General features: G+C 52.7%; 2 protein-coding genes across 4 annotated transcripts in view; one reads left to right on the top strand and one right to left on the bottom strand.

The window, feature by feature from the left end:
- Positions 1-348: 348 nt before the first annotated feature.
- Positions 349-12,818, top strand: brf2 (BRF2 general transcription factor IIIB subunit). The gene is made up of 4 exons (XM_078428745.1): positions 349-636; positions 2,148-2,207; positions 5,299-5,620; positions 9,358-12,818. The coding sequence occupies exons 1-4, from the start codon at positions 483-485 to the stop codon at positions 10,469-10,471; spliced, it is 1,650 nt and encodes a 549-aa protein (XP_078284871.1). The 5' UTR covers positions 349-482; the 3' UTR covers positions 10,472-12,818.
- LOC144610184 (FHF complex subunit HOOK interacting protein 2A-like) overlaps positions 12,671-20,364 on the bottom strand; it is a 52,189-nt gene continuing 44,495 nt past the window's right edge. For all 3 annotated transcript variants that reach the window (XM_078428744.1, XM_078428742.1, XM_078428743.1), the window contains 3 exons: positions 18,401-18,541; positions 16,616-16,716; positions 12,671-13,273 (listed from right to left, as the gene is read on the bottom strand). In XM_078428744.1, coding sequence (XP_078284870.1) covers positions 13,171-13,273; positions 16,616-16,716; positions 18,401-18,541 — 345 coding nt within the window. In that variant the 3' untranslated portion in view covers positions 12,671-13,170. The remainder of the gene's footprint in view (positions 13,274-16,615; positions 16,717-18,400; positions 18,542-20,364) is intronic.

Raw genomic sequence — 20,364 nt, 5'->3', positions numbered from 1 at the left:
ATCCACAACTTTCTGCAATTTCTTGCAGTCTTGGGTAGAGCTGTTCCCAAATCAAGCTGTGATGCAATCTGACTTTCCTGGACACAGTTGACAAATGTTGCCCCCTCTGATCACTTAGGATTATGCCAGCCTCACTCAATATTGGGAAGTTAAAATCACCAACCATCACCATGTTTGAGACAGGCGGATTGTGACAGGGCGCAAAGACGGCCGCCATGTTTGAGACAGGCAGATGTCGCCAAGGCGTATAATCCACCGCCATGTTTGAGACAGGCAAATTATGACCATGAAATGGAGGGCCGCCATGTTTGAAACGGGCAGATGGCGACACGGCTCTTGCACCTCCGCCATATTTTAGACGGGCAGATAGTGACCGGGCGCCGCCGTGTTTGAGACGGACGGAGCTGTGGTGCGGTGTAGGGGCAGGAGTGGAGCTCGGCCGTTTGCCGGCGTCTCTGCCCGGTCCCAGCCCCAGCCCTGAGATGGCGGGCCCGCTGCGCTGCCCCGAGTGCGGCTCTACCGCCGTGGAAGAAGACGCGCACTACAGCCAGAGCCACCTGGTGTGCACCGACTGCGGCTACCTGCTGTCCGAGGGCTCGCTCACCACCACCCGCTCCGAGGAGGCCTTCCTGCAGGGTACGGGGGGGAAGGGGGGGGGGTGAGGGGCTGGGGGGGTGTGAGGGGGCTGGGGGGGTGTGAGGGGGCTGGGGTAAGGTGAGGGGCTGAGGTAGGGGAGGGGGGTGAGGTAGGGGGAGGGGGCTGAGGTAAGGTTTGGGGGTGAGGGGGCTGAGGTTGGGGGAGGGGGCTGAGATAGGGGGAGGGGGCTGAGGTAGGGGGAGGGGGCTGAGGTAGGGGGAGGGGGCTGAGGTTGGGGGAGGGGGCTGAGGTAAGGTTTGGGGGTGAGGGGGCTGAGGTTGGGGGAGGGGGCTGAGGTAGGGGAGGGGGCTGAGGTAGGGGAGGGGGCTGAGGTAAGGTTTGGGGGTGAGGGGGTGAGGTAGGGGGAGGGGGCTGAGGTAGGGGAGGGGGCTGAGGTAGGGGGAGGGGGCTGAGGTAGGGGGAGGGGGCTGAGGTAGGGGGAGGGGGCTGAGGTAGGGGAGGGGGCTGAGGTAGGGGGAGGGGGCTGAGGTAGGGGGAGGGGGCTGAGGTAGGGGGAGGGGGCTGAGATAGGGGAGGGGGCTGAGGTAAGGTTTGGGGGTGAGGGGGCTGAGGTTGGGCGAGGGGGCTGAGGTGGTCCGGGGGTGACTCTCGGCCCGGGGACGTCCAGGTTGAGGAGCAGCTTCTTCCCAAACAACTCAGGCCACAAACTAAAATACAGACCAAAGAAACTGGAGAAACAAGATAGACCACTCGACCCTAAAACGTATGTCATGGCACCATTTTAGTAGGTAGAAACTTGCAGAAACATTTAAAAAGAAAAATAACAAAAAGCTATGAATTGACAGATGAGATATATTCTGCATTTTAATGGTATCATCACACATACTGTTCCCCACACCACTGATTACACTGCGAGAGGCAGAGCGAACGGCGGGCTTTGGCTCCTTAGCGTACTACACTTCAGTATAGGTGATTACAACGGAGTGGTCCACCTTCTTCCTCTAGTATCTTAGCTACAGAAGTCCCGGTTGACTACTGACTTCGGGCTTTTGTTTTGATCTGCACTAAAATTGTTAATTTTTTTAATGTATTGGTTTGATGTTGTTTTATGTTATCTCTGAAGTACTGTGTTTGCCTATCTGTAGTGCTGAATTTTATTGTTCTGTTTCGGTACATATGACATTGAAACACTCTTGAGTCGACATACTCTCTCTGGTTATTGACCAGGTATCCCTGGATCGGAGCACTGATCGCAGCTGCTCCTGTATGATAGTTGGGGGTTGTGTGTGGGGTGGGGGGTGGGGGGGGGGGGGGAGAGAACGAGCTTGCCTCTGGTCCCCAGCGGCCACACACAAAATGCTGTAATAACTCAGCGGGACAGGCAGCATCTCTGGAGAAAAGGAACGGGTGATGTTTCACGTCGGGACCCTTCTTTAGTCTCCAGTTACTGCCCAGTGACCATGCTGTGTGCAGGAGTCTCCACCTGCACCCTATGCTCTTCCCCCATAGCCATGTCCCCTCTCACTGAGTTCATTTCTTTGCATCCACAGCAGTGAGATACACAGACAGCACAGCTGAAGTGAGGAAGCCCTGCCGTAATAAGGTGCAAGGTAAGATATTGAATTAGAAAACGAGGACTTCTTCAAATTATCTGCATGGCAAGGCTGGGACATGAAAGGAATATTCTGGCTCCATCGTGTTTGGCCGTTGTTGTTGCTCCCAATGTTGTTCATATCCCCCCATCTTTAATTAACATCAGTGTGGGCAAGTTGAGCCAAAGGGCTTGTTTCCACATTGTGCCATTCAATGACTCTAATAAACAGTGCAAAGGGATTGATTCATCAACAATTAGAAGCAGCCTGTTCAGGTGTTGGACATATCTGTGTGCAATCCTTCAGACAGGTGACCACCAGGCACAGAGGGCAGAATCCCATGTGACCATTCCCCTCAAATAAGTACACCTTCCTGGTTACTGGCACTGCGGCACCGGGACAGGCCATTGTAATCTCTGGGACACAGGTGACCTGTAAAAGAGGACAGTTCATAAGAATCAGGCCATTTGGCCCATCGAGTCTACTGTGCGATTCAATCATGGCTATTCTATCTTTCCCTCTCAGCCCCGTTCTCCTGCCTTCTCACCAGAACCTTTGACACTCTCACCTGTCAATCTCTGGTTTAAAAATACTCCATGACTTGACCTCCACAGCCGTCTGTGACAATGAATTCCACTGATTCACCACCCTCTGGCTAAAGAAGTTCCTCCTTATCTCCTTTCTAAAGGTACGTCCTTTCATTCTGAGGCTTGTCCTAGACTCTCCCACTAGTGGAAACATCCTCTCCACATCCACTCTGTCTCGGCCTTTCAGCTGCACCTGAACTGGAGGGGGCAGGGAGGTTCACTAGTGCTTCCTGGGAGCATTTAAACCACGGGTGGGAACCAGAGTAACAGATCAGAAAATGCAACGAGTGGCGTAGCGACAGAGTTGCTGCGTTACAGCGAATGCAGCGCCGGAGACCCTGGTTCCATCCCGACTACGGGTGCTGTCTGAATGGAGTTTGTACGTTCTCCCCGTGACCTGCGTGGGTTTTCTCCGAGATCTTCGGTTTCCTCCCACATTCCAAAGACGTACAGGTATGTAGGTTAATTGTCTTGGTAAATGTAAAAATTGTCCCTAGTAGGTGTAGGATAGTATTAATTTGCGGGGATCGCTGGTTGGCGCGGACCCGGTGGGCCGAAGGGCCTGTTTCCCCACTGTATCTCTAAACTACACTAAACTGATAGATAGGTAGAGGTCAGGAACAGTAAATCTCTGTGGAAAGGCAGACGGGATGAGTGAAGGAATATGTTGATGCTGTAGTGTTTATTTCCAAACAAGCAAAGCTGTACACAATAATCCTTGCTTTAATGAGGAGCCTGGATCAGTGCTTGGGACTGTGAGAATGTGGCCATTGTGGAAACCTTGTTGTGAGAGGGACTCCACTGGCAGCTCAATGTTCCAGAGTTTTGCTGTTTCAGATGTGATCGGGAGGCAAAGGAGGTGGGGGAGGTGCGCGGCTAATGAGGGAGACTGTCACAGCAGCACTCAGAGAGGACGTATTGGAGGGTTAGTCTGCTGAGGTGGTATGGGTGGGCTCAACAATAGATGTGTGCAAGCAATGTAATGGGATTGCATTGTTACCCCCCCCCATAACCAGTGGGAGATTGAGGAACATATATAGACAGATTACCGAAAGATGCCCAAGCAAAAACGGTTATCTTAGTTAAAGTTGGGGACTTTAACTTCCCCAATATTGACTGGGACTTGCTCAATGCCAAAGGCTTAGACGGGCAGAATTTGTGAGGTGTATCCTCGAGGGTTTCTTGAACCAGTATGTGGAACTTCCTGTTCCCTGGCAGAGAACAGACTAGACCTTGTGTGGGAAATGAGTCTGGCCAGGTGACTGATGTTTCAATGGAAGAGAATTTCAGGAATAGTGATCACAATTCCATTGGTTTTAATATTGTTTTGAGCAGCGTCTGGCAGGTACTAAATCTGGAGTTGGGCGACAACGTTATTGGGCAGGAGCTCGGGAGCGACTGGGAGCAGTTGTTTGGGGTTTGTCCATATCTGTCATGTGGCACGCGCCCATGTTCCAGCGGGGAGGAGGGAGGAGGATGGCAAAGTAAGGGCACCTTGGACGACCAAAGAGGCTGCAAACGTTGGTCAACAACAAAAAGGAGCAGATGCAAGATTACGAAGATGAAATCCGACAGGTGGAAGAAGGATCGAGGAGAAAATAACTAAAGTGGGTGACTAGAAGGGCCAAAAGGGACCACAAAATGATTGGTGAGATGGATTAAAGAATATGTGCAGGGCAAGGTTTCCTTTTACACGGGGTGGTGAGTGCCGGGCACGTACTGCCAGGGGTGGTGGTGGAGGCAGATACATGTTAGAGGAGTGTGGATATGCAAGGATAGGAGGGATATGCCCCTCTCACCTCAGCCAGGCACTCCAGCCTTTGACATTTCTGCAACTGATCTCTACCCACCTGTATATCTGACAGCCTTCCTCACCTTCTACAACTCCACCAATGTTGGTGTCTGCAAGCAATGCTCACTGACCCATCCATATTCCCATCCGAGTCAATTAGATACATCACAAACACAGGCCTTTTATCATTTTCTGCATCACGGTGACATTGCCTTGTTGTTTGGCCGCTGGTACGTGGGGTTTGGATGGGTCGTGGTTGGTAACCCGGGGAGGGGCTGCCCGTGTACGCTGCTCACGGTGTGAGAGTGACGGTCAGTCTCTGGCCACTGGGCTGTCGGAGTGGTGCTCTCTCTGGGCGACCGCGTGTGTACGTTTGTGCGTGCACCCTCGGGTGGCCCTGTTTGTTTAGTTTCGAGATACAGCACGAAAACCGACACACTGAGTCCGCGCCGACCAGCGATCCCCACACACTAACACTATCCTACACTTACACTACACGTATATTTGTACCAAGCCAATTAGTTTGCACACCTGTATTGCTTTGGAGTGTGGGAGAAAACCCACGCAGGTCACGGGGAGAACGTAAAAACTCCGTACAGACAGCACCCGTAGTCAGGATTGAACCCGGGCCTCTGGCGATGTAAGGCAGCAACTCTACCGCTGTGCTGCCCGTTTGTGTGTGTGCCGTGTGTGTACACTCTCCGGGTGACCGTGTGCCGTGTGTCTGCAGGTATGAAGCGTGTGCGTGACTTGTGCCAGATCCTGCGTGTGAGGCCAGTGCTCCAGGACACGGCCAGCGAGCTGTACAGCCGGGCCTACGACCACCCAGACTTCCTGCACCTGGGCCTGGACAAGAAGGAGGCCCTGGTGGGCTGCTGCATCCAGGTGTCCTGCCGCCAACACAACTGGCCTCTCACCATGGGCACCCTCTGCTCCCTCCTCCATGTGCCACCCCCCCTCTTCTCCGCTGTCTTCTTGCAGCTCACCAAGGCCCTGCAGCTCGACATTCCCAGCCTGTGCCTGCACGACCTGGTGAAGACACACTGCGACGGGTGAGTCAATCCCCACTCCTTTCCTTCCCCCCTCCCCTGACATCAGTCTGAAGAAGGGTCTCGACCCAAAACGTCACACATTCCTCCTCCCCTGAGATGCTGCCTGACCTGCTGAGTTACTCCAGCATTTTGTGTTGACCTTCGATTTAAACCAGCATCTGCAGTTTTTTACCTAAACATACAAACCTGTACGTCTTTTTAGTGTGGGAGGAAACTGAAAATCTCTGAGAAAACCCATGCGGTCACAGGAAGAAGGTACAAACTCCGTACAGACAGCACCTGCGGTCACCATTGAAGCTGGGTCTCTGGCACTCAAGGCACCAATCCTACCAATGCACATTGTGCCGTCCCGAGCCATTCTTTACACCTTATCCCACCTCAACTTGCCTTATACGCCCACACATTGCCATTGTCTCTCACCTACACCCTCGGGGCCATTTCTAGCAGCCATTAACCCACCCAGCTTTGGAAGGCTGAAGGAAGCCCGTGCAGTCTCGGGGAGAATGTGTAACGCCCACACAGACAGCACTGGAGGACAGGATTGAACCTGGGCCGCTGGGGCAGCAGCTGCACTAACTGGGTCACTGTGAATATCATGGGAAGGTCTGTACAAAAGGGTGGAGGATGTCAGAGCTGTGCCGTGCGCCGCTGATTGGGGTCATCAGAACATTGGGAAAAAGGGAGTGGGCATTTTTGAAGAGAATAAATATATTGCCAGGATCGGGTAGATATCTCTCGGTTGATTTGAAGGGAACATGGGGATGAACTGTAAAGGAACAGTATGTGGACCCTTTTGTGGCATTTATTGTGGGCATTAAAAAAGTTGTTTGCAGCTGCGTTCAAAGACTGGCAGAGTGATCGACTGGAAGTACAGCAGAACACAGTAAACGAGAGGATACTGGGCAGAGGCTCACAGTCATAGACCTGTGCAGCTTGGAAACAGGCCCTTCAGCCCATCATATCCCTGCCAACCAAGTTGGCATACTCGGCTAGCGCCATTTGCCTGATTTTGGCCCCAATCCCTCTATAATCCCTTCCCATCCACATATCTGTCCAAATGCCTTAAAAGCTACAATTGTATCTGCTTATTTCCCTTCTTCTGGCAGCTCGTTCCAGATACAGACTTCCCTCTGAGTGACAAAGTTGCCCCTGAAGTTCCTCTTAAATCTCTCCACACTCGCTTTGAGCCTGAGGCCTCTAGTTTTAGAATCCGCTCCCTGGGGAAAAGGACTGAGCATTAATTTGATGTTGGACACCTTGGTAAGGTCACCCCTCGGCTTCCTACACTCCAAGCACTTTCAGTGAATGCACTTGTATAGTACACTAAGGGCAGTGAGATGGAAGCAGACAGGCTGATTCTCCTTGTTGGCCATTTATTCACAAAATGCTGGAGTAACTCAGCAGGTCAGGCAGCATCTCAGGAGAGAAGGAATGGGTGACGTTTCGGGTCGAGACCCTTCTTCAGACTGATGTCAGGGGGCGGAACAAAGGAAGGATATAGGTGGAGACAGGAAGATAGAGGGAGATCTGGGAAGGGGAGGGGAAGAGAGGGACAGAGGAACTATCTCAAGTTGGGGAAGTCAATGTTCATACCACTGGGCTGCAAGCTGCCCAGGCGAAATATGAGGTGCTGTTCCTCCAATTTCCGGTGGGCCTCAATATGGCACTGGAGGAGGCCCATGACAGAAAGGTCAGACTGGGAGTGGGAGGGGGAGTTGAAGTGCTCAGCCACCAGGAGATCAGGTTGGTTAAGGTGGACTGAGCGTAGGTGTTGAACGAAACAATTGCCGAGCCTGCGTTTGGTCTCGCCGATGTAGAGAAGTTGACATCTAGAGCAGCGGATACAATAGGTGAGGTTGGAGGAGGTGCAGGTGAACTTCTGTCTCACCTGGAAAGACTGTTTGGGTCCTTGGATGCAGTTGAGGGGGGAGGTAAAGGGACAGGTGTTGCATCTCCTGCGGTTACAGGGGAAAGTGCCCGGGGTTGGGGTGGTTTGGGTAGGAAGGGACGAGTGGACCAGGGAGTTACGGAGGGAGAATCGGACGGAACGCAGAGAGGGGAGGGGATGGGAAGATATGGCCAGTGGTGGGGTCCCGTTGTAGGTGACGGAAATGTTGGAGGATGATTTGTTGGATACGTTGGCTGAGGGGGTGGAAGGTGAGAACGAGGGGCATTCTGTCCTTGTTACGAATGGGGGGAGGGGGAGCAAGAGCGGAGCTGCGGGATGTAGAAGAGACCCTAGTGAGAGCCTCATCTATAATGGAAGATGGGAAGCCCTGTTTCCTGAAGAAAGAGGATATCTCTGATGCCCTAGTGTGAAACACCTCATCCTGGGCGCAGATGCGGCGTAGACGGAGGAATTGGGAGGAGGGGATAGACTTTTTGCAGGAGACCGGGTGGGAAGAAGTGTAGTCCAGATAGCTGTGCGAGTCGGTGGGTTTATAGTAGATGTCTGTCACTAGTCTGTCTCCTATGATGGAGATGGTGAGATCCAGAAACAGGAGGGAGATGTCGGAGATATCTTAAATATGCTTGGACTATCTCCGACATCTCCCTACCATTTCAGAGATGTCCTCATTCATCCACCTGCACCTCCTCCAACCTCATCTATTGTATCCGCTGCTCTAGATGTCAACTTCTTTACATCGGCGAAACCAAACGCAGACTCGGCGATCGTTTCGTTCAACACCTGCCCTCGGTCCGCGTTAACCAATCTGATCTCCCGGTGGCTGAGCACTTCAACTCCCCCTTCCACTCCCTGGGTCTCGACCTGAAACATCACCCATTCCCTCTCTCCTAGATGCTGCCTGACCTGCTGAGTTACTCCAGCATTTTGTGAATAAATACCTTTGATTTGTACCAGTATCTGCAGTTATTTTCCTACACTCCTTGTTGACCAAGACAGTATGTAAGAAGGAAGTTATGTTGGAATTCCACACTATCTGGAATCTCTTCTGTTCCCAACAACATCCCAAATAAACCTTCTCTGAGCAGCCTGGCCTTGAGGTTTCCAGCAGACCCTGGAAATGTCACATTTCTTCAGGGTAGCTTTGAGAATGTGCTTGGATCATTCTCGTCTGTCTGCTGGGTCGCTTCCTCCTGTGACCGGGGCTGGGACTGGAGAGTGTTCCAGGAGGTTCAGGATTTATACAACACCGACTAGCTCCAGTCACATTACAGGAGAGGTCTGACTGCAGAAGCAGAGAGAAATTGACAAGGCTGTTGTCAATGGAAAATCCAGTTTTTGAGAAACTCCTGGATAAGCTGAGGTTTCTTTGGACGAGGTCAGCACGGCCAAGTTAGGCTGAAGGGCCTGTTTGCGTGCTGCATTAGTCGATGATTCTCAGAGGCTGAAGGGAGATTGCATATAAAATGGATTGGACAGGTTTAGAGGGATATGGACCAAGTGCAGGCAGGTGGGACTAGTGTAGCTGGGACATGTTGGCCGGTGTGGGCAAGTTGGCCGAAGAGCCTGTTCCACGTTGTATCACTCTGTGACTCTAATTCAGTGGCCTGGAAGGAAATGAGGAACATTGTTTCAGTGACAGGGCTCTGGCTGAGAGGGTGTTAGGGGGAAAAACATGCCTCCCTCCCTCTGCAGGGCTGTTGTGGAGGGCTGACAGGTGGGACAGGTTAGCATGGAGACGATAGGAAGAATGGCCAGGAGTTGATGGGCAAGGGGATGCGTTGGTAATGGTGTGTGCTGCCCGCTGACTCTGGTTCTGATCTGCCACCAGGTTCCAGCTGTTCCAGAGTTCTGGCCGGGTGCCCGATGTGTACGTGGAGGACAAGGACAGGGTGGTGGAGCGGGCACTGCAGCTGGTGGAGCTGGCGGCCGAGACGTGGCTGGTGACAGGCAGACACCCGGTGCCTATCCTCACCGCCGCGGCGTACCTGTCGTGGCAGTCCCTGCAGCCGGTGCACCGCCTGAGCTGCAGCCTGGGCCGCTTCTGCCGGCTGGCAGGCATCGGCGTGCCACCCCCCGCCCCCCAGCGGGTACGGGAGATCACCGGGGTGCTGGCCACACTGGCCGCACAGCTGCCCTGGCTGCCAGCCCAGCCGGTCAACGCCAGGACCGCCGTGAAGTACGCCGGCGACGTTCTCCAACACCGCCACCTGCTCCTCCGGCGCACACTGGACCGCACTGCCGCCGAGGGCAAGGATGGGCCGCAGGCTGGGGCTGAGGGCAAGGGTGGACGGGCAGAGGCTGGGCCCGAGGGCAAGGGTGGGCCGCAGGCTGAGGGCAAGGGTGGGCGGGCTGAGGCTGGGCCCGAGGGCAAGGGTGGGCCGGCCGAGGGCAAGGGTGGGCCGGCCGAGGGCAAGGGTGGGCCGCAGGCTGGGGCTGAGGGCAAGGGTGGTGAGGGCAGCAGCAGCCTCCAACAGCAATCATGCTGGGTACAGGGAGACAAGAGCAGCAATGGGCACCAGTCCCAACCATGCCAAGCACAGGGAGACGTGGACAACAGCAGGCTCCAGCCCCTGCCATGCCAAGCACAGGGAGAGGAGGGCAGCAGTGGGCACCAACAGCAGGTGGGCCGGGCACAGGGAGAGGAGGGCAGCAGTGTTGAGCAGTGGGTGAGCCAGTCACACCGTGAGTCCAGCAGCGGGCGCGAGCAGCAGAGCCAGGCCCGGGAACCAGGTGCCATCCGGAAACACTCAGCTCCGGCGTTCCTGCCTCCGTGCCTCACACAAACGAAGAGACGACGTTCCGGGGGGGAATCGGAGAGGAGCTGCAGCGGTCCCACAGTCACGGGAGAGGAGGAGATATCTGACAGTGAGATTGAGCAGTACCTGCGGACGCCTGACGAGGTTGCAGCCTTCCAGGCGGCAAATGCCATCCTTACCCAGTGACCTGCTGCCCGGCCCGGCCCCAGCTCCCCCACTGGGAACAGCGCTGCCCAGCCCGGCCCCTGCTCCCCCACTGGGAACAGCACTGGTACGTCCCACTGCTCCTTCCTCAGCTGGTGACGCCTCCACTCACGGGCAACAATGTGCTCAGTCCATGCCTTCACTGACGGGCTAGTTGGCACTTTGGTATTTCACTGGAGCAGGGGGCAGCTGTACCCAGGAGCCGGCTCTGTTTGTGAGTCTTGCCCTGTGTGGAGGAACCGGGTCTCTCAGTGCCCCGTCCACAGGGCTGCAATAAGTCTGGAACTGCATCTCCATCCGTCTGAAGAATGTCCCTGACCCGAAACATTGTCGGTTTCCTTCCACAGATGCTGTCTGACCCGCTGAGTTCCTCCAGCAGGTGGTCTCTTGAGCAACACCTCATTGTCCAAAGGTTCTGCCCCACACCCTGACTGAGCACATTAAACCAGACACATTAGTGTTCCTGACTGAGCACATTAGACACATTAGTGTTCATTTCTCCGGTGCTTATTCTCATTCTGATGCTATTAAGAGAGACACAAAACGCTGGAGTAACTCAGCGGGACAGGCAGCATCTCTGGAGAAAAGGAATGGGTGACGTTTCTGGCTGAATGTCAGGGCTGAAGAAGGGTCTCGACCCGAAACGTCACCCATTCCTTCTACTCAGAAATGCTGCCTGTCCCGCTGAGTTACTCCAGCATTTTCTGCCTATCTTCGATTTGAACCAGCATCTGCAGTTCCTTCCCACACATTTAGTCTGATGCTAAACTGGGAACCACACTGGAATAGTGAGCAGAATTGGTCTCCCTCGGGTTGCTGGAGTGATCTAATCTGAAGTGTGCAGTTGGCTATTTCACATTCACCACGTGTTGTTATTGTCACTAACTAAAGCAGTATTTGCGGTGTGGCAGTCCACAGGGAACATGCTGTGTCTGACATGTCACTGAGTGGCACCGGGAGTTCTGTGCACTGGCACAAGGCTTTCAACTCATCAAATGTAAATTTAAAAAAATTGTTAGCAGGTAATGTTTCATTTCACTAACATAAAATGTTGGGATGGATACTCTGAACAAATCTGTTTGTTTAATAAAAATATTAGTTACCAGAGGCTGTAGAATGTGCCCCAGGGATGATACAATGTCAACATGTTTACACGCTGGGCATGTGTGTCTGATTTATTAATCAAGCTGCTGCTGTTGTGAATATGGTGCTGCTCTCTGTCATGGGAGATGGTGTGATGACAATCCATAAACAGCGTGCTAGGAGTTCCTTTTGTGAACTGTCACCTGATGAAACATTTTTCCACCACACATCCCTCTGGTACCCTGGGGACATGCAGTGTACCCCCGTGGCCGGCCGCCTGCCCCAGCGACTGTACCCCGACTCAAACATCGCAACCTTGGTCCACGATGGATCTGCATCTGGACCACCCACCAACCTCTAATTCGCCAACCTCTGACTCCAACCAACCTCTAACCCCACCAACCTCCCTCTAACCCCACCCAACCTCTAACTCCACCCAACCTCTAACTCCACCCAACCTCTAACCCCACCAACCTCTAACCCCACCAACCTCTAACCCCACCAACCTCTAACCCAATCAACCTCTAACCCCACCAACCTCCCTCTAACCCCACCAACCTCCCTCTAACCCCACCCAACCTCTAACCCCACCTAACCGCACCCAACCTCTAACCCCACCCAACCTCTAACCCCACCAACCTCTAACCCCACCCAACCTCTAACCCCACCCAACCTCTAACCCCAGCCAACCTCTAACCCCACCCAACCTCTAACTCCGCCAGGTTAACGAGCAGCTGGCATTGGATAAAACCCATTCCACAACCAGTGTCCACAGTAAGCTGCAGTTTTGTGGACTTGCTGAGTAATTCAGTGAACTGGACCTCAGCAATGGGGATAAACCTCAGACCCCCCCACTCCCACAGATCCAAGACCATCTCATTGACTCGAGGCTTGTCAGAAGCTCAAGCCCTGAGCTAAAGGGGAGTGATAATCCCTGGACTGAGCTGGGCGCAACGCCAGAGAGTGATGGTGAGGAGTCTCACTTTTCCATTGCTGCTGGCCATGAGACTCTAGACTCTAGTTAAACCACATCCGCTCAACATGTACAAAGTAACACAGACTCTGCATTGAAAGGCTGCTTGTATCTACAAACAACCTGACACCATTATAATTAAATCATCTTTACAGACAAATAAATAAAACATGTATTTGTATACATCCTGACAATTTGGAAATGCTGAAACATTTCACTCAAATTACTTAACATAATCCTACACCTTGTGTACCCAGAGGCAGGGAGAATTGTCAGCGGATAATAGTGCAAGATTGCATTTCAGAAACGGTGGGTAGTGGGGATAGGATGGAGGAGGGATTGCAGGCAGCAGATGGGAGTCCATGGATGGACAAGTCACTGTTCCCAGCGCTGTTACTTACCCACACACACCCACAGCTGCAGACTTATTTCATCATTAAATTCAGGATCTTCATCTTTGAAGGAAGCAAGAATAGTCTTTTAAAAGCACAGTGATGTGAAGTCACTGCTGACCAAGAGCAGGTGGACGGACGGTCAAGGCTCCAGGGAAGTGGGAGCTGATGCACATATTCAGTAGTACAGTTCAGTGGTCTCCTGTCAACGCTCTGACCACCCAGCCTGGGCTTTAGTCAGGCTCTGGCGAGTATTTGACAAATGATATCGCAGCCAGCTCCTTGCAGAACTCCTCCAAGATGATCACTCCTTTCAGCATGGTAGCATGATCCACCCTGTAAACGATCACACAATGCCAACAGGCATTCAGACAATCTGATTTACACTTTCAATCCTGCCTGCTCATTTTACTCCCATTTGTAATGGTATTACTGTTTGATGGACCGACTCATAAATCAGTCTATCAAACTATAATACCATTACAAAGCCCCCTTTTCTCTCTCCCCCTCCCCCCCCCCCCTTCCAGTACCCCTCCTGGACGCAGTCATTTCTCCCCTTCCATCTTCATTCTTTCCTCTAGCTTTACAATTCACAAGTCGTCAATCCTTTTGCCCCACACCTGTCATTTCACCTCTGGTCTTTGTCCAATTATCTGCCTATCAAAAATCCCCCTCACCTGTATCCACCTATCACTCTGTCCTGGCCCCTCCTGTCTTCCATTGCCTATCCATGTTGTCCAGGGGTGCTGCTTGACCCGCTGAGTTATGCCAGTACTTTGTATATTTTGTAAATCAGCACCTGCAGTCCCTGAGTCCACTGTCACTTAAACCAAAGAGCAATTAACTGCAGAAGATGACGGGATGGCCTGAGAGTTGATTTATAAGGAGATTCCCCAGGTGGACATGGGGAAGAGATTAAACTGTCTATCCTGGAAGTTTGAATAAAAAGAGACACAGGAAATACTCAGGTTGTCGTTTTAGTTTTAGAGATACAGCGCGGAAACAGGCCCTTTCAGCCCACCGGGACCGCGCCGACCAGCGATTCCCGCACATTAACACTATCTTATACCCACTAGGGACAATTTTTACATTTACCAAACCAATTAACCTACAAACCTGCACGTCTTTCAAGTGGGAGGAACCGAAGATGTTGGAGAAAACCTACGCAGGTCACGGGGAGAACGTACAAACTCCGTACAGACAGCACCCGTAGTCGGGATGGAACCCGGGCTCCGGCGCTGCATTCGCTGTAAGGCAGCAACTCTACCGCTGCGCCACCGTGCCGCACTTAATATCTCTTTGCATATTAATAGGAATTTGGTTCAGCTGTATTTGGAGTATTGCATGCAGTTTTGGCCGGGCCATTACAGGAAGGGTGTGAAAGCTCTTGAAAGGGTGCAGAGGTTTATCAGAATGATGTCTGGATTAGAGGCTAGTAGTTACAGGGAGAGGTCGGATTGTTTTCTCTGGAGTGCCAGAGGCTGATGGGACACCTGATAGATGCGTATAAAATGATGAGAGGCATGGATGCAGTAGACAGTACCTTTGCCCAGGGTGGAAATGTCAAAAGACCAGAGGGCACAGCTTTAAGGTAAGGTAAATACATAAGGGGGAAAAGGGTAACTGGAGAGAGTGCGACTTCTCAGGAATCAAAGGAATCACCTCTGAATGGAACCACAGGAGATGGACAAGGTCCTCAATGAGTTACTCCTCTGTATTTACCCAGGAGAAAGACAGGTGGTCGGAGGAACTTGGGGCAGTCAATGGAAGTGTTTTGAGAGCAGTCAGTGTTACGGTTGAAGAGGTGCTGAAGGTACTATCGTGTATGAAGGTAGACAAATCTCCAGGGCCTGATCAGATATATCCGAGGACATTGCGGGAAACTAGAGAGGAAATTGCAGGAGCCCTGGTTGAAATTTACGAGTCGTCTTTAAATACAGGAGAGGTGCCGGAAGACTGGAGGGGGGCAAATGTTGTGCCTTTTTTCAAGAAGGGTTGCAGGGAAAATGCTGGGAACTATAGGCCGGTGAGCTTAACATCTGTAGTTGGTAAGTTACTAGAGAGTATTCTGAGGGATAGGATATACAGGCATTTGGATGGGCAAGGGCTGATTAGGGATAGTCAGCATGGTTTTGTACGTGGGAGGTCGTGTCTCACAAATCTGATTGATTTTTTTGAAGACATGACCAAAAAGGTTGATGAGGGCAGAGCTGTAGATGTTGTGTACATGGACTTCAGTAAGGCATTCGACAAGGTGCTGCATGGTAGGCTGCTCTGGAAGGTTAGATCACATGGGATCCAAGGAGAGATTGCTGAATGGATAGCAAATTGGCTCCATGGAAGGAAGCAGAGAGTGATGGTGGAAGGTTGCTTCTCAGACTGGATGCCTGTGATTAGTGGTGTGCCTCAGGGTTCGGTGCTGGGACCGTTACTGTTTGTTGTCTACATCAATGATTTGGATGAGAACATACAGGGCAAGATTAGCAAGTTTGCTGATGATACAAAAGTTAGTGGTTTTGCAGATAGTGAAGATGGTTGTGAACGATTGGCGGGGGGTGGGGAGGGGGAGGGGGAGGGTGGAGGGGGAATGGGGAGGGGGAGAGTGGAGGTGGGGAGGGTGGAAGGGCGGAGGGGGAAGGCGGGGGTGGAGGTGGGGAGGGCTGCAGGAGGCGGAGGGTGGGGGGTGGGGATGGGGAAGGCGGGGGTGGGGATGGGGAAGGCGGGGGGTGGGGATGGGGAAGGCGGGGGGTGGGGATGGGGGGGGGTGGGGATGGGGAAGGCGGGGGGTGGGGATGGGGAAGGCGGGGGGTGGGGATGGGGAAGGCGGGGGGTGGGGATGGGGAAGGCGGGGGGCGGGGATGGGGAAGGCGGGGGGCGGGGATGGGGAAGGCGGGGGGCGGGGATGGGGAAGGCGGGGGGCGGGGGGATGGGGAAGGCTGGGGGTGAGGGGTGGGGATGGGGATGGGGAAGGCGGGGTGGGGGGTGGGGATGGGGAAGGCGGGGGTGGGGGGTGGGGATGGGGAAGGCGGGGGGTGGGGATGGGGAAGGTGGGGGTGGGGAAGGCGGGGGTGGGGATGGGGAAGGCGGGGGTGGGGATGGGGAAGGCGGGGGGTGGGGAAGGGGAAGGCGGGGGTGAGGGGTGGGGATGGGGAAGGCTGGGGGTGAGGGGTGGGTAGGGCTGGAGGAGGGGATCACCAGGAACCACAGTACTGGAGTCTGATCAGTGAGGAAGATGACAACGCAGCCACCAGGAGAGGAGGAAGGGCAGCTGACCGCTTTCCAGAGATGACTTCAGCCGTTTAATTATTGATACTGAACTTAATTCTCGAACTATAGACACAAAATGCTGGAGTAACTCGGTCAAGGTCAAGACTTCTTCAGACTGAAGACTTGGGTCCGAATAAGTTTCTCAACCTGAAATGTCATTCATTCCTACTCTCCAGAGATGCTGCCTGACCCACTGAGTTACTCCAGCAGTTTGTGTCGTCCATCCTCAGTGTAAACCGGCATCTGCAGACTTAATTCTCCAATTTGTGCGTTAGAATTTGATCTCATCTGTTGGAGCTGTTAGTCCAGTACCTCATCCACCATGCCACAGTTCCACAACTATTGAACGTTACAGCCACCCTTGGGCGGGACACAATTGGTGTGAAGATTAAATGATTCTCCTCAACTTACATGTCTTCAGGTTCCAATCCCATCAGCTGCTTCCGGACCAGCAGTAACTTGGCTTCAAACTCTGGGATTCTCTGTATCCTCTGCATGAGGTCGCCAATGACCTGAGGAGTGAAGACGGAACAGTTCCCAAAGAGTCCCAGTCAATGAGTAATGACATTGATCGTCATACAGTGCAGAAACAGGCCCTTCAGCCCAACCTGCCCATGCTGGCCAACGTGCCCCATCTACACTAGTCCCTGCGTTTGGCCCATATCCCACAAAACCTGTCCTATCCATGTACCTGTCTAAATATTTCTTACATGTTGGGATAGTCCCAGCCTCAACTACCTCCTTCGGCAGCTCATTCCATACACCCACCACCCTCTGTGTGAAAAGGTTACCCCCGAGGTTCCTAGTAAATCTTCCCCCCCCCCCCGCCCCCTCACCTTAAACCGGAAACACGCCCTTCGGCCCAACTTGCCCACCCCGGCCAACATATCCCAGCTAGTCCCACCTGCCTGCGCTTGGTCCATACCTGTCCAATCCATTTTTATATGAAATTTCCCTTCAGCCTCAGAATCATAGACCAATACAGCACGCAAACAGGCCCTTCAGCCTAACTTGCCCGTGCTGACCTCCTCTAAAGAAAACAACCTCAGCTCATCCGAGTTTCGCAAAACCTGGATTTTCATTGACAACAGACTTGTTCATCTCTCTGCCTCTGCAGAGTCAGACCTCTCCTGTGATGTGGTGACTGGAGCTTTGTCTGCCATCATGCACAATTACACAAGAAATGAGCAAGTTGTGACTTTGCTCTCAGTTGGCTTCCTTTGCTCCTGCTACCACAGACCGCCTGTTCACACAATGCAGACATCCCAGGTTATTACAGCCTCACATTGACTGGAGCCCATTTCAGAAAATAACTATTACTTGCAGGAACACCAGCCAACACATCGTCCCATCTCCACCTCTTTCCGCATTCTGCAGGGACTGCTCCCTCCGCAACTCCCTGGTCCACTCGTCCTTCGCACCCATACTACCCCCTCCCCAGGTACCTTCCCCTGCAACGGCAGGAGATGCAACACCTGCCCCTATACCTCCCTCCTCGACTCTATGCAGGGACCCTCAGTCTTTTCATGTGAGGCAGAGGTTCACATGTACCTCCTCTAACCTCATCTACTGCATCTGGTGTTGCTGATGTGGGCCCCTGAACAAGACCAAATGTAGACTTGGTGACCATTTCACTGGACACTTGCGCTCGGTCCACCTAGGCCTAGGGCATCTCCCGGCCACTAACCCTTTCAACTTCCCATCCCATTCCCAGACTGACCTTTCTGTCCTGAGCCTCCTCCATTGCCAGAGTGAGGCCATACACAAATTGGAGGAACAGCACCTGATATTTTGCTCGGGCTGCTTCCAACCCAGCGATATGAATGTTGAGTTTAGTTTAGAGATACAGCGTGGAAACCGGCCCTTCAGCCCACTGAGTCCACGTCGACCAGCGATCCACGCACTCTAACACTATCCTACACGCACTCGGGACAATTTACATTTCATACCTCCATCACCAACCCCGGCAGCATGTTCCAGACACCCGCCACCCTCTGTGTAAAAACACTTGTCCCGCACATCCCCTTTAAACTTTGCCCCTCACCTTAAAGTTGTGTGCTCTAGTCTTTGACATTTCCACCCTGGGGAAAGGTTCTGACTGTCTACCCTATCTATGCCCCAGGCCAGCTCCAGCCACCCCTGTGTGTCCAGTCACGCCAGCACTTCTCAGCTCAGTAGTGCCAGATGAATACTCACCCGTACAATGACGGAGAAGAGGGACCTGCAGCCAGGGCCCAGCGTGACGTACGGATCCAGCAGATACTCATCCAGCTGAGGGTCAGGGAAGAGCGCCACTTCTGAAATCACCGATGTTATCTGCAGATTCAAGTCGTAAGGCTGAAAGGTAAACAACAATCTGGCTGTAATCTGCAGTGTAATCAGGAATTCTGTGTGAATAGAATAACAAGTGGCACAGTCCCTCACTGAGTGTACACTCAGTATATGGTCAGTGGTTCACCATCCTTCATTACAGCGGAGAATTCTCTGTCTTACTAAAACGGAGTTCAGAGTTCTTCACTCATCACCATTAGGGGTCCAGACTCTACAATGCTTTCCATGATCTCTCTGCCTTCCTTTCTCCAACTCTTTAACACCCTTCTTCGAATACACCTTCTTAATCAATAAATCAGCCACTACCCCTATCCCAACTACCCACAGCCTGAGAGTTTGGCTTAGAGATACAGCGCGGAAACAGGCCGTTTGGCCCATCAAGTCCACGCCACCCAGTGATCCCCGCACACTAACACTATCCTACACACACTAGGGACAGTTTACAATTATACCACATGCCAATTCACCCACAAACTTGTACGTCTTTGGAGTGTGGGAGGAAACTGGAGCCCCGGAAAAAACCCACGCAGGTCACGGGGAGAACGTACAAACTCTGTACAGACAAGCAACCCGTAGTCAGGATCGAAACCCGGGTCTCTGGTGCTGTAAGGCAACAGCTCTACCACCATGCCACCCAGAGAGAGAACTCTAAAGATTCATAACTGTGTGAAGATATGTTCACCATCCCCCAGTCCTAGTTAATGGTGTGAGATTCTGCAACCCACACTCTCAGTGCCCTGAAGGATTCGATACTTCCCAATGTGATTATGGAGTAGTACACTGGCTTGGGTGGAATTATCATATCATATCATATCATATCATATCATATCATATCATATCATATCATATCATATCATATATATACAGCCGGAAACAGGCCTTTTCGGCCCACCAAGTCCGTGCCGCCCAGCGATCCCCGTACATTAACACTATCCTACACCCACTAGGGACAATTTTTACATTTACCCAGCCAATTAACCTACATACCTGTACGTCTTTGGAGTGTGGGAGGAAACCGAAGATCTCGGAGAAAACCCACGCAGGTCACGGGGAGAACGTACAAACTCCTTACAGTGCAGCACCCGTAGTCAGGATCGAACCTGAGTCTCCGGCGCTGCATTCGCTGTAAAGCAGCAACTCTACCGCTGCGCTACCGTGACAAACAGAACAATTGGTGTAAACCGTAGACACAAAAAGCTGGAGTAACTCAGCGGGACAGGCAGCACCTCTGATGAGAAGGAATGGGTGAGGTTTCGGGTCGAGACCCTTCTTCAGGGTTCTTCTCCAGGTGTTAGAAGCTGCAGCCCTTCACAACTATCAATGATTTGGATGGGGAAATTAAAGATAACGTGTTCAAGTTTGAACAGAACAGAGGGTGGTGAGTATACGGAACGAGCTGCCAAAGGAGGTAGTTGAGGCAGGTACTGCAACAACATTTAGAGGTCATTTGGACAGGTACATGGATAGGAAGGATTTAGAGGGATATGGGCCAAACGGGAACAGTGGGACTGGTGTAGATGGGGCATCTTTGTCGGTGTGGGCAGGTTAGTGTGAGGTTCCTGTTTCCGTGCTGCATGACCCTCTGGCCTGAGTGTTTTGGATTCTCCTAGATCAGCATGGCCAGTCTCAGATTCTTCGAACAGCTCCTGCAGAAATCTCACGAGCACATCATCTATAACCTGGTGCTGCGGAACCTCAGTGACCGTCATTACGTCGCGCACAACAGCGGTCCCGAGGAAGCGGGTACAGACGGCGAGCTGCTGGACCAGGCAGAGTAAGGAGCTGGGGTGTGGATCAGTGATGGTGGTGGTGGGGGCACTGGGGTGTGC

This window comes from Rhinoraja longicauda, chromosome 36 (genome assembly GCF_053455715.1).
Source record: "Rhinoraja longicauda isolate Sanriku21f chromosome 36, sRhiLon1.1, whole genome shotgun sequence".
In the NCBI taxonomy this organism is placed as follows: Eukaryota; Metazoa; Chordata; class Chondrichthyes; order Rajiformes; family Arhynchobatidae; genus Rhinoraja; species Rhinoraja longicauda.
The sequence above is the reverse complement of the archived record's forward strand: the minus strand, read 5'-3'. Positions and strand labels throughout refer to the sequence as shown.

Excerpts from the sequence above, each read along its gene's own strand:
- brf2 (XM_078428745.1), top strand. The coding sequence starts at position 483 with ATGGCGGGCCCGCTGCGCTGCCCCGAGTGCGGCTCTACCGCCGTGGAA. Across the intron at positions 2,208-5,298 it reads CTGCCGTAATAAGGTGCAAG|GTATGAAGCGTGTGCGTGAC; the intron begins GTAAGATATTGA and ends GTGTGTCTGCAG. Across the intron at positions 5,621-9,357 it reads GTGAAGACACACTGCGACGG|GTTCCAGCTGTTCCAGAGTT; the intron begins GTGAGTCAATCC and ends ATCTGCCACCAG.